This window comes from Acomys russatus, chromosome 13 (assembly GCF_903995435.1).
Source record: "Acomys russatus chromosome 13, mAcoRus1.1, whole genome shotgun sequence".
Lineage (NCBI taxonomy): Eukaryota > Metazoa > Chordata > Mammalia > Rodentia > Muridae > Acomys > Acomys russatus.
In genome coordinates, this window is record NC_067149.1 from 50,668,487 (window position 1) to 50,680,769 (window position 12,283).

Consider the following 12,283-nt stretch of genomic DNA (forward strand, 5'->3'; position numbering starts at 1 on the left):
ATGCAGTGGTTGGTGCACATCTGGTACTACTATCCCGTGTGTGCGTGTGCATGTGCGTGTGTGTGTGTAAGCGGGCACACGGTATGAAAACAGCTACTGAAGGTCAGTCACTGTTGTCCAAACACAAAATAGAAAGTACACGGGGCTGGAGGGTTGGCTCAGCAGGTCGGTGTACTTGTTGCTTTTGCAGATGGCATGGGTGTGTCACCTAAAACCCACAATGGTGGCTCACAACCATCCCTAACTCAAGTTGCAGGGGATCCTATGCCCTCTTCTGAACTCTGTGGGCACCAGGCACACACACGGTGTGCATACATACATTCAAGCAAAACACGCAGATGCATGAAATAAACCTTTAAAAAAGTTGATGTATATAAAGTGTAGGCAGAGCACACTATCAGATATCCAAAGACATACAATACAAAACATAAGGGCGGCTATGCAGTGTGTACAGTGACTTGTGTGCCAGACACTTAGGTCATAAGGCCATAATGCATTACTGCATGAGTTCTCTGTCGTCGGAAGGAGATACTTAGCTGAATTTTGAGGAATGGCCAGGAGTTTGCTCTGTAGAGATTTTGAGAGGAGCTGTTCCACACAAGGGAGCTGGCAAGGGCTCAGCACAGCTACAAAACACCTAGGACATGTTTGGGTAAAACCAGACAGGCTTGTTTTAGTTACGCGGGGTGGGGGAGGCATTAGCTAGAAGTTTATAAAACAGTCCTTAAGTCTGAGATTTGGGGGCCAGTGTGGTGGTTCAGTAGGTAAGGCACTTACCAGCACCGGAGTTTGCTCTCTGGGTCCCACACAGTGAAAGGAGAGACCAACTCCCACAAGTTGTCCTCTGACCTCAACACACACACCACATGTGCAGCCCGCCACCACACACATAAATAAGTAAGTGGATAGTTAGATAACTTAGTGAGAACCTGTCAAAAATATGTTGTTGTTGTTGTTTGTTTTTCAAGACAAGGTTTCTCTGTGTAGCCTTGGCTGTCCTGGACTCACTTTGTAGAGCATGCTGGCCTTGAACTCACAATGATCCACCTGCCTCTGCCTCCCAAGTGCTGGGATTATAGGTGTGCGTCACCACCACCCAGCTGTCTCTGAGGTTTTGAAGGAGAGTTTCTGTGAGGTAGCGTTGCTGGGGCATGTGGCTGCAAACAGTTACAGTGGGAGGCCATTGCCAGGGCTTAGGGGTGAGATATAGGGGGATCTTAACTGAAAATATATGTAGCACACATCACACACACACACACACACACACACACACACACACACACACAAAAGCTGGAGAGGTGAATCCACAGTTAAGAGCACATGTTGCTCTTTCAGAGGACATAGGCTTGGATTTCCCAGGATTCACATGGCAGCTTACAACTGTCTGTAATTCCATTTCCAGGGGATCTGACATTCTTCTTCTGGCTTCCATGAGCACCAGGCATATACATGGTACCTATTTGTACACGCAGGCAAAACACTCACTGTATAAAATAAATCATCTTACAAAAAAAAAGATGGTTTAGTTATACGGCATTTGAGATAGTAATGAAATATCACACTAAAAATATCCAGGGAGGAGCCAGGGGATATGGGACTAAAATAGGAAAAGTTCATATTAGGTTGCGTGGGCATCGAGGAGTTTCCACAGAAGCAATACAGCAAAAATAGAGAAACAAGTTTGGATGTTTTAGGAGGCAGGAAAAAGTGTTCAGTGGGGGTGGGGTAATTCAACACTTGCCTAGCGTGTATGAGGCCCTAGGTTTAATCCCCGAGGCCCTAGGTTCAATCCTCAACCCCCAGCCGGGGTGGGGGGGGGGGGTTATTCTGTAGAATTGATATCAGCTGACCTGGCAGCACATAGCACTTGGAATTCCACTTTCTTCCTCTCACCTGACAAACATAGCTCGTTTTCTTTGGCCTGGGTCATGTGACCTGCTGACAGACCAAATGGGGCCCTATCACATTCCTGCAGAGTTCATGAACGGCCACAGAGATGAAAGACAAATGCATCAGGCCCTAATAAAAACAGTTCACTCCCGTTTTCTTCGAACGTTAACATTAATAGGTAACTGTACAACAAGTGTGTAGGGAGGGAGGAGCTAGCATAACATCAACAGCATGGCGGCTCAGGTCCCAGCCATAGCTCAGTCAGAAGCACATGTAGACCACACGGAATGCAGCCTCCCTGTGCCGGCCGCTTGCCCGCGTGCCTAGCTGCAGCCAGTCACAGTACACAGCACAGCCGGAACTTTGCTCTTAATAGACCGAGCCTGGTTTTCCTTGGCCTGCGCTGTATGTCAGACCTGCTAAGAACCTCCTTTAACAATCACAAAGGAGAAAGGCAACACGGCCACAGGTCCTCAGAGTTATTAAAACCTGTGTGGTGAGACTGAACCAAAGCTGACCGTTCATTCTCGGAACCCGTCTTTAGGGTTTAGCAAGGTGGTACTGAAGCACGCGTCCTTCCCAGTCAGACCGACGGGCAAGCAGCCGGGTGCGGCTCGATGTTTCTGACGGTTTGTAGGTGATGGTTGCCACTGAATTAAGCACTAGTTCCCACAGAGAAGGAATTAAGACTCGGAAACAGCTTGTAGGGCACCGCGCTCTCTCTGAAAACAGCTCCTCCCCGTGACCAGCGGCCAGGCTTCAAAGCTTGCCGAATTGGGCAACAGCCAAGAGCAAGGTTCAGTGTTTACATACCCACCGTGGGCCTGGGTTGTCACAGCAAGTCCCCCAGCCCAGTCCGTCCCTTTCCTCTTAGCAGCTTCCTCACAGCCTTAACCCTTCTCTTGTGCTCTCAGTGTTCTTGGTACCCCAGCTTGCTCGTCCTTTCTATTTTCTTGCAGCTCCTCGACTTCTTACGTGTTTGCCAGTCTGCAGCAGTCCCTGACCTGTGTGGGACTGTACAACCTGCAAACCAGGAGGTAGCAAACAGGTCCCCTGAAGCAGCCAGAACCAAAGCTACCAGGCCTATGCTAAGTCCACACAGCCAAGACCCTGGCTCTGGTCACGCATCTTTTCTTGTCTTACACAACCATGCTTTCTAAACTCCGTGGTGAGTTAGAAATAGGGAGAGGAGCTATTCTTGGCAGGCCTGTTGAAAGCTCAAGAAGTGACTATTGATCCCAGAATAGCAAAGGGAAAGGACGGGAAAAACTGGACGAAGTGGATACAAGAGCCTGGCATCCAGGACAGTGGAAGTTCTAGAGTTGAGGCAGCTTCCCACACCCCAGAGGGCAGGAGGTTATGACAGCTCTATTCTGAAATGCAGTGACCCCTATCACCGACAAGTGCGGACTTAGGGCTGGAGGGGAGTACAGGCCCTGAATGGGATCCAGCAAGGTGGTAGGAGCCAGCAACCCCGGCAGTATCCCAGTAGTCAGGAGGTGAAGGACTGGGAATTAAAGGCCAGCCTCAGCTCCGAGCAAATTCACCAGCCTGGTCTACAAAATGAATGCTAAGATAGCCAAAGCTATACAGAGAAACCCTATCTCAAAAAAAAAAACCAAACAACAAAAATCAATTACTTCAAGCTCAAAACTATATTGCCAATAATATACTAACTGCATTTGGTTTGGTTTGGTTTGGTTTTTCAAGACAGGGTTTCTCGTTGTAGTCCTGACTGTCCTGGACTCACTTTGTAGACCCAGCTGGCCTCGAACTCACAGCGATCCGCCTGCCTCTGCCTCCCGAGTGCTGAGATTAAAGGCGTGGGCCACCATGCCCGGCTGCATTTTGTTTTAATTCCTTTATTACATTTACTTGTTTGTGTGTGCGCAGGTCAGAGGACAACTTACAGGAATCGGTTCTCTTTTCACCATGTAGACCCCAGAGATCAAACTCAAGTCATCAGGCTTGGTGGCAAGTGCCCTCCCAGCTCAGCCATCTCCCTGACCCTATGTTTTATATTTTAAAAGCAAGAACCACGGCAACTATGAACCATGACCAGCTCCCAGAGTAGGTAAGGTGTCTTTCCAGAAAACCAAGAGGGAGACTGTTTGGCCATATGTGCCCAAGGGCAAGCATGCCAGCTCGACCAGCTGAAGCCTCTGCCGATGCTGTCTTGGACTTGGGGATACCAGATGCATTGGCCCTCTCTGAGCAACCCTTGGCAGTGTAGAACTCTAGGAGCTCCCCTAAGAGTTTGCTCATAGCCCTTGGATCATACCCTGAATTAAGTTTGGAAGACATTTTTCTACTGTTCCAAAACAAGCTCTATACTTGATGCCGAGGTTCAGCAAGCCCACAGCACAGCCTGGGTTTAGGTTAGTTTTAGTCTTCTCAGAAGTCCGAGGGTGCTGTCCTCACAGGACAGATCACAGAGAGCAAGGCACTGTTTCTGAGTGTAGTGGACATATTCTCTCTGGGTGTTTTGTTTTGTTTGTTTTGCAGGTTTCTTTCTACATAGGCTAGACTGGCTGCAAACTCAAATCTCTTTTCTTGGCCTCTCCAAGTGATAAGACTAGAGGCATGTGCCATCATGCCCAGACTTTGTGTCTTTACTTATTATTTTTCAGTGGAGAGAGGATTTCTTAGCAATAGTTTGTCTTGTTTGATCCAGGGTCCCACTCACAGCTAGCCTCACTTGGTAAGTAGATGATGGTAGCCTTGAACTTGGGGTCCTCCTGACTGCACCTCCTGAGTGTTGGGATTTCAAGTGTGTACTGCCGTGTCTGAATCAAACCCAGGGCTTCATGCATGCTGGCAAGCACTCTGAGGGAGATCTCTAGCCCTTGTTATACATTTTTGAAACATAATCTGCCATGGAGCCCAGGCCTGCCAGGTACTCACTATGTAGCCCAGGCTGGCCCCAGCACCCTTTTGTGGATGTTTGTCACTACACCGTTTCCTCAATAGTTGGTAGGTATAAATAAAAGCTAGTCCTGGGATTCAGTTTATGTTGTCTTAGTTAAAAATACTTGCAGTTCTAAATGTGTATTTACAAAACAAACAACAACAAAAACAACAAATGGAAGTACTATTCTGTCTTCTCTTTCAGCATCCATATAATGTCGTTTCGGGGGGGGGGGGGGGGGCACAGTGAGATGATTCAGTGGGTAAAGGGCACTTGTCAAGTAAGCCTGAAGATCTAAGTTCGATCCCTGAATCCTTCATAAGGTGGATGGAAAGAGCAGACTCTACAAAGACTGTGGTCTAACATTCTGTTCACTGTAGCACAGATGTATACACACACATACATCACACACACATAATAATAATAATAATAATAATAATAATAATAATAATAATAATAATAATAATAATAATAGTTTTTTGTTTTGGTTTTTTTTTTGTTTTGTTTTGGTTTTGGTTTTTGCTTTTTGAGACAGGGTTTCTCTGTGTAGCCTTAGCTGGACTCAATTTGTAGACCAGGCTGGCCTCCAACTCACAGTGATCCACCTGCTTCTGCCTCCCAAGTGCTGAGATTAAAGGCATGCGCCACCATGCCCAGCTAATAATAATGTTTTTTAAAATCCTGTGTTTTTCTATCTCAATGGCGCCAGGCATGAATGACCCTCTTCCTGTCTTCCTCCCACCTAGGCTACCCGTTGGCCCTGTTTTACCGGCATTACCTTTTCTACAAGGACAGCTACCTCATCCATCTCTTCCACACTGTGACAGGCCTCTCAATTGCTTATTTCAACTTTGGTAAGTGACTGTGTAAGGACACTGGGGAGGAACAGAGCAGAGGAAAACCCCCCTGGGATAGGAAGTTTTAGTTTTAAAATGTTTTCATCTCGACAAAAAGAGGATTGAGGGCTGGAAAGATGGCTCAGCAGTTAAGAGCCACAGCTGCTCATCCATAGGTCCTGAGTTCAATTCCCCAGAACTACATGGTGGCTCCCAACCATCTATAATGGGATTTGATGCCCTCTTCTGTTATGCAAGCATACATGCAAACAGAGTATTCATATACATAAGTAAATAAATCTTTTAAAAAATAAAGAGAATTGAATCAATAAGAACACAACTTAAGGGGCTGGAGAGATGGCTCAGCAGTTAAAGACACTGACTGCTCTTCCAGAGGTCCTGAGTTCAATTCCCAGCCACCACATGGTGGCTCACAACCATCTGCACTGGGATCTGATGCTCTTTTCTGGCCTGCAGGTAGAGCATTCATATACATAAAATAAATAACTAAAATCTTGTTTTTTAAACCAAGTTAATTTTTCTTTTTTTGTTTTTTTTACATTTCTTTACTGATAAAAATATTTGGGAGTCATGCCAGCTGTGGGGGCGCATGCTTTTAATCCCAGCACTCGGGAGTCAGAGGCAGGCAGATTTCTATGAGTTCGAGGACAGCTTGTTCTACAAAGCCAATCCAGGACAGCCAAGGCTACACAGAGAAACCCTGTCTTGAAAAACCAAAGGGGGGAAATGGGATTCAGGAAAGATGCCACAGCAGTATTTTTTCTTCCAGAGGACCCAAGTTCAGTCCAGCACTCATGCCAGGTAACTCAAAACCACCTGTAACTCCAGTCCCAGGGCATCTGAAGCCCTCCTCTGGTTACATGGACACATAACGCATACACCCGCATATACTCACAAACACATAAATAAAGATAAAGAGGGTTTTTGTTGTTGTTGTTTTATTTTGGTTTGGTTTAGTTTGGTTTTTCGAGACAGGGTTTCTATGTCTAGCCTTGGCTGTCTGCACTTACTTTGTAGACCAGGCTAACCTTGAACTCACAAAAATCTGCCTGTCTCTGCCTCCTGAGTGCTGGGATTAAAGGCATGAGCCACAATGCCTGGCTAAGATAAAGATTTTTTTTAATAATATATTTAAATTTACTTTACATATATTGGTGTGAGGGTGTCAGATTCCTTGGAACTAGAGTTACAAACAGTTGTGAGCTGCCATGTAGGTGCTAGGAATTGAACCCAGGTCCTCTGGGAGAACAGTCAGTGCTTTTAACCACTGAGCCATCCCTCTGATCCAAGGTAAATATTTTTAAACACGTTGAAAAACAGTATGTTAAATAATTCAAAATAAGGTAACATATATCAAAAGATCAGGAGGTGCCCCGTAAGTATGTACACTTATGTATCAGTTAAGAGGTAAATAAATTAGTGCTAGGCATTGTGGCACACACCTTTAATTCTAGCACTCAGGAGGCATAGGAGGGCCAGCACGGTCTACGTAGTGAGTTCCAGGCCCATCAGGGCTACATAGTGAGACCCTGTCTCAAAAATAAAAATAATGATAATAACAATAATTAGTGTTATTCAGGGGCTAGAGAGTTGTTTCAGCAGGTAAGAGCACATGCTGCCAAGTCTGATGACCTGCCTACAAGCTGGATGAAGACAACAAATTCCCTCTAGTTGCCCTTTGACCTCTACACTTACCACAGCACACCCACACACATTTGAGACAGTCTCACGTAGCCCAGGCTGACCTTGAACCGTATAGAAGGTGATCTTGATCCTCCTGCCTCAACACCGTGCCTGGTCCAGCCTAGCCCACCAACCCCTGGGCTGTGTGCTGCATCCCCATCCTCCAGCGCTGCTTGCTGTGTTCTTTGTTGTGGTTGGGGATGTCGGGAGGAGTATGGACACGAAGGTCCTAAATGCTGCTCTCTTCTCTGCACCCAGGCTCCCAGTCCTACCACTCCTTGCTATGTGTCGTTCTTCAGTTCCTCATCCTGCGACTCATGGGCCGCACCGTCACTGCCATCTTCACTACCTTTTGCTTCCAGATGGTAAGTTTCTCTCATAGCGACTCGGGTCCCATCTGACAGCAGGTGTGGGGAGGGGCGAGGCCGGGGGTGATAGCGTAGTGACTGAAGAGACCTGGCTTGCACTTGCTCCTCCCAACACACAGCGGTCTGGCTGGGCAGGTCCTGCAGCACAGGCCCTGGGCAGATTGTAGCAGTAGCTCACTGCTTGCCTCAGGACTGTGCCAGCAGGGTTCCTTGGTTCTCCCCAGGGCTGGCCCAGCTGACATAAGGGCCGTCACTCAAAAGTGAGGCAGAAAACCAATTTAGAGTGAGCTGAGGAAGCTAAGCGTGGAAGTGTCCATCTGGGGCCTTAGGCGACCCACCGCTCGCTGAGGTGGCAACGCCCCCATTTGTAGGATTTCTTGATTTATTGAGACAGGTCTCACAATGTGACCGAGGCACCTTCAAATTCTATAGCTCAAGCTGGCTTCAGTCTCTCAAGTGCCAGGATTTTAGGTCTGCACCAGCAAGCCTGGCTCAAAGGAACTTTGTAATGCTTTAAATTATGGGACCAGAATGAAAGAATACGGGGCATTTCAGAACAAGGGGACACTTAAGAACTGAGGCATGGTGGCACAGGCACAGGCTTGGAAGGCTAAGACAGGAGAGTTGAGTGACAGGATATAGACCACAAAAGGGGGAGGAGAAGAAGGGTAAACTTCCCCTCTCCTAGGCCTACCTTCTTGCTGGATATTACTACACAGCCACTGGTGACTATGATATCAAGTGGACAATGCCACATTGTGTCCTGACGTTAAAGCTAATTGGTAAGTGGACTCCTCCTTTACAGCCGGGTCCCTCCCCCACTAAGCCAAAAATAAACCATATTGATGTCCCTGTCTACCAACCCACATCCTCATATCTCCCCTCCCCTCTCCTCTCTTTGCTCAGGTCTGACTATTGACTACTATGATGGAGGCAAAGACAGGGTACGTATTTACTCCGTGGCAGAGGCTAAGGAGAACCAGAGGGAGGGAGAAAATGCACTGCTACCAAACGACGGCTCTGCCGCCAGGACGGAGCTTCTGCCTCATTCCCTAGCCTCTGAGCGGTCTTTCAGATAACAACTGGGCAAGGACCAACCAGGGGGACTTGTCCAGGATCCAGCTCTTGTGCAAAGTTCAGAGATCAGTGCCAGCAAGGCATTTGTCACAGCAGCCACAGGCAGCTGTTGGCTAAGCTACCCCACACATAAAGCAACCTTCCACGCACCACCCCCACCAAGGAGAAGCCAAACTAAAGAGCTTCAGGCAGTGGGGCACAGGTTGGGAGCCCTCAGACTGGCTCTTGGGGGTAAGAGTCAAAGCTATCCTGAACCGTGCATTCTCTCCTTGGCACAGAATTCCCTGACCACTGAGCAGCAGAAATATGCCATACGGGGTGTCCCTTCCCTGCTGGAAGTTGCTGGCTTCTCCTACTTCTATGGAGCCTTCCTGGTAGGGCCCCAGTTCTCAATGAACCACTACATGAAGCTGGTACAGGGACAACTGACTGACATACCAGGGAAGATGCCAAACAGGTAACTGCCCCTCTCAGTCAACACCTCTGTGTAGGTACCCCACCTAGTGCAGCCACTATGAAGTGACTTTCCTAAAGGCCAACCCCAGCACAGAGGCCCAACTTACACAGTGTCACGTGGACAATGTCTACGTGCTCCTCCCCAGCCATTCCTGCAGACCCTGAAGTACAGATGTAAAGACTCGGTTTTTATGCCTCAGGGTTTTGCCCTCCAAGTATGCCCCTCCCTTCAAAGCCTCCTCTCACACAGACCTTGTTCAATATATAAAAATGTATATGAAAATATATACTTAACAGGAGATAAGGCAAAAGCCACTAGAATCTTCACTGGGAAGTCGTCACCCTGAGTTTCAGCATGAGTTGAAATTGCTGGTTGTTCTCTACATGGGGTTGGTTTGGGTTTTTCAAGATGCAGTTTCTCTGTGTAACAGTCCTGGCTGTCCTAGACTCGCTTTGTAGACCAGGCTGACCTTGAACTCAGAAATCCGCCTGCCTCTGCCTCCTGAGTGCTGGGATTAAAGGGGTGTGCTTCTGTACCCAGCTTGTACAAGGGGTTTTTAATCTTCCCACTGACTGAGAATCCTGGTGAGCTCCGGAGCTCAGTGACAGGCTGAGGGTTAAAGCCTCCCATGCACTGCTCCCTCCTGCCCTCACTCCTGCCGAGCATACAGAGGTGTCCTTCTGGAAACCCCTGGTGCCACTACATGCAGTTGCCACACCCTGAAATGCCTCTCTCTGCAGGTCGGAGGGTGAAGGGCGGGGCCCTCCGGTCTGTGACCCCCCACTTGTTCCTTTCTAGCACCATACCTGCTCTCAAACGCCTGAGTCTGGGCCTCATCTACCTGGTGGGCTACACTGTGCTGAGCCCCCACATCACAGAAGACTACCTTCTCACTGAGGACTATGATGTGAGTGGCTGTCCGCATAGCAATGCCTCACAAAAAGGGATAAGCAAAGAGCCCTATAGACGACAGAGAAGCAGGCCATACCATCTACAGATGCATGTGGGTTGTTCTAGTCTATGAGAGCTGGTGTGTGCCACCCAGACCATCGCCTGCATGAACAAACCTTGGGTATGGGGGGGCAGTGCCAGCTACACTTTAACATTTCCTGACTCCCCCACCCCACCCCACCCCAAAAAAAGCCCCAAGTTTTCCTTGCTTCATGCCAGATGACTTCTTAGGAGTACAGTAGCTGTGACTCTGCAGCGGGGCTTCTTTTAACTGAGCAACTTAGGGGCTTGTGGGGAGTTCATACTCCAAGAGGGAGGGAAAGCTGCCTTTTGCTCCAGTCCCCCTGAAAAGCTTACAGTAGTTCTGTATCTCTGAAAACTAACAGACTGTGGATATGCAGGGCGCCTCTGTGCTAACCAGACTTTGCAAAGGAGGAGGTAGTGGGCTGGTTACAGACAAGCAGGTCGGTACTGTCATGGCACCTGTGGAATTGACAGGAGTGAAGGAGCTGGCACATGTTTAAAAATAGTATTTAGGGGACTGTGCCATGCCTCTGTGCCACCCCTAATGCCCATGTTTCTCTTCTCAAGAGCCGCCCATTCTGGTTCCGGTGCATGTACATGCTGATCTGGGGCAAATTTGTGCTGTACAAGTATGTCACCTGTTGGCTGGTCACAGTAAGTTGGAAAGATAACTCACATTTAGACAAGTTGGGGAGACTGGGAGGGTAGAGTGGCAAGAACCCTAAGCCGCCCCTCCCCTCAGGAAGGAGTGTGCATTTTGTCGGGGCTGGGCTTTAATGGCATTGAAAATGGGACTGCGAAATGGGATGCCTGTGCTAACATGAAAGTGTGGCTCTTTGAAACGACTCCTCGCTTCAACGGCACCATCGCCTCCTTCAACATCAATACCAACGCCTGGGTAGCCCGGTAAGCACTGCACCCGAGGGCAGGAATGTTCTGTCACCTCTGTCCCTGTTTCCTACTTATCACTCTAAGCTTTTGTTCTCACCAAGCTCCCCCTCCTCCCCCACCCCAAAAACATCTGTAAAAGTGCCTCAAGCCTTGGCTAGAAACCCTGGTCTTGCCATTGTCTGGATGGTCCCATCCCTGACATACAAGCAGCCTGACAAGCAATCCTTGCACCATAGCACCTCTGGTGCCAGACGCTCAGTAGGCACTCAGTTCTGCGTGCCGAAACAAGCGGCTGGTCCCCATTTACCCATCTAAGCCTGGAGTCTCTGTTGTGTCTGAACTATGGCAGCTTTCCTCCATCTCAGCCATCCTAGTAGCACTGCTGCTTCCTGTACCCTCAGTGGCCACAAGTGGGAGCCAGTCAGCACTGCACTCCTCAGGGCTCCGGGACCCAGAAGCAGGAGTCAAGTGTGAGACTCATCCTTACCCACCCTCTCCTCTAGTTACATCTTCAAACGCCTCAAGTTTCTTGGAAATAAAGAACTCTCACAAGGTCTGTCCTTGCTGTTCTTGGCCCTCTGGCACGGCCTACACTCAGGATACCTGATTTGCTTCCAGATGGAATTCCTCATTGTGATTGTGGAAAAGCAGGTATGACTCAAAGGTGGTAGGAGAAGGGGGCTGGGGAGAAGGACCCGACTCATGACTTCGCTTGCCTCCTCCCCAGGTCACCCGTCTAATTCAGGAGAGCCCAGTCCTGAGCAGCCTGGCCTCCATCACTGCCCTGCAGCCCTGCTACTACCTGGTGCAGCAGACCATCCACTGGCTTTTTATGGGTTACTCCATGACCGCCTTCTGCCTCTTCACATGGGACAAATGGCTTAAGGTAGTGAAGACCAGCTTGCAAGGCTGCCCCAGGGTCACTAAAGCCTCAAGAAGCAAGAGCCAGCCTGCGCCTCCCATCCGTTTCAGTACTCGCTGTCTCTCCACAGGTGTACAGATCCATCTATTTCCTTGGACACGTCTTCTTCTTGAGCCTACTGTTCGTGTTGCCTTATGTTCACAAAGCAATGGTGCCAAGAAAAGAAAAGTTAAAAAAAAGGGAATGACCTCTTTCCCTGGTAAGTAAATAGTCCAGAAGCGCAGACTAGGGAGAAAGAGTATGGGGAAAGTATGG

The 12,283-nt window shown here is 48.5% G+C and overlaps 1 protein-coding gene across 1 annotated transcript in view; it reads left to right on the forward strand.

Moving 5' to 3' along the window:
- The window catches only part of Lpcat3 (lysophosphatidylcholine acyltransferase 3), a 37,355-nt gene that overhangs the window by 24,897 nt on the left and 175 nt on the right, over positions 1–12,283 (forward strand). The window contains exons 2-12 of the mRNA XM_051155323.1: positions 5,545–5,652; positions 7,597–7,703; positions 8,395–8,488; positions 8,613–8,650; positions 9,062–9,240; positions 10,039–10,147; positions 10,783–10,869; positions 10,958–11,121; positions 11,610–11,757; positions 11,834–11,992; positions 12,099–12,227. Of these exons, the coding sequence (XP_051011280.1) occupies positions 5,545–5,652; positions 7,597–7,703; positions 8,395–8,488; positions 8,613–8,650; positions 9,062–9,240; positions 10,039–10,147; positions 10,783–10,869; positions 10,958–11,121; positions 11,610–11,757; positions 11,834–11,992; positions 12,099–12,215 (1,310 nt within the window). The 3' untranslated portion in view covers positions 12,216–12,227. The remainder of the gene's footprint in view (positions 1–5,544; positions 5,653–7,596; positions 7,704–8,394; positions 8,489–8,612; positions 8,651–9,061; positions 9,241–10,038; positions 10,148–10,782; positions 10,870–10,957; positions 11,122–11,609; positions 11,758–11,833; positions 11,993–12,098; positions 12,228–12,283) is intronic.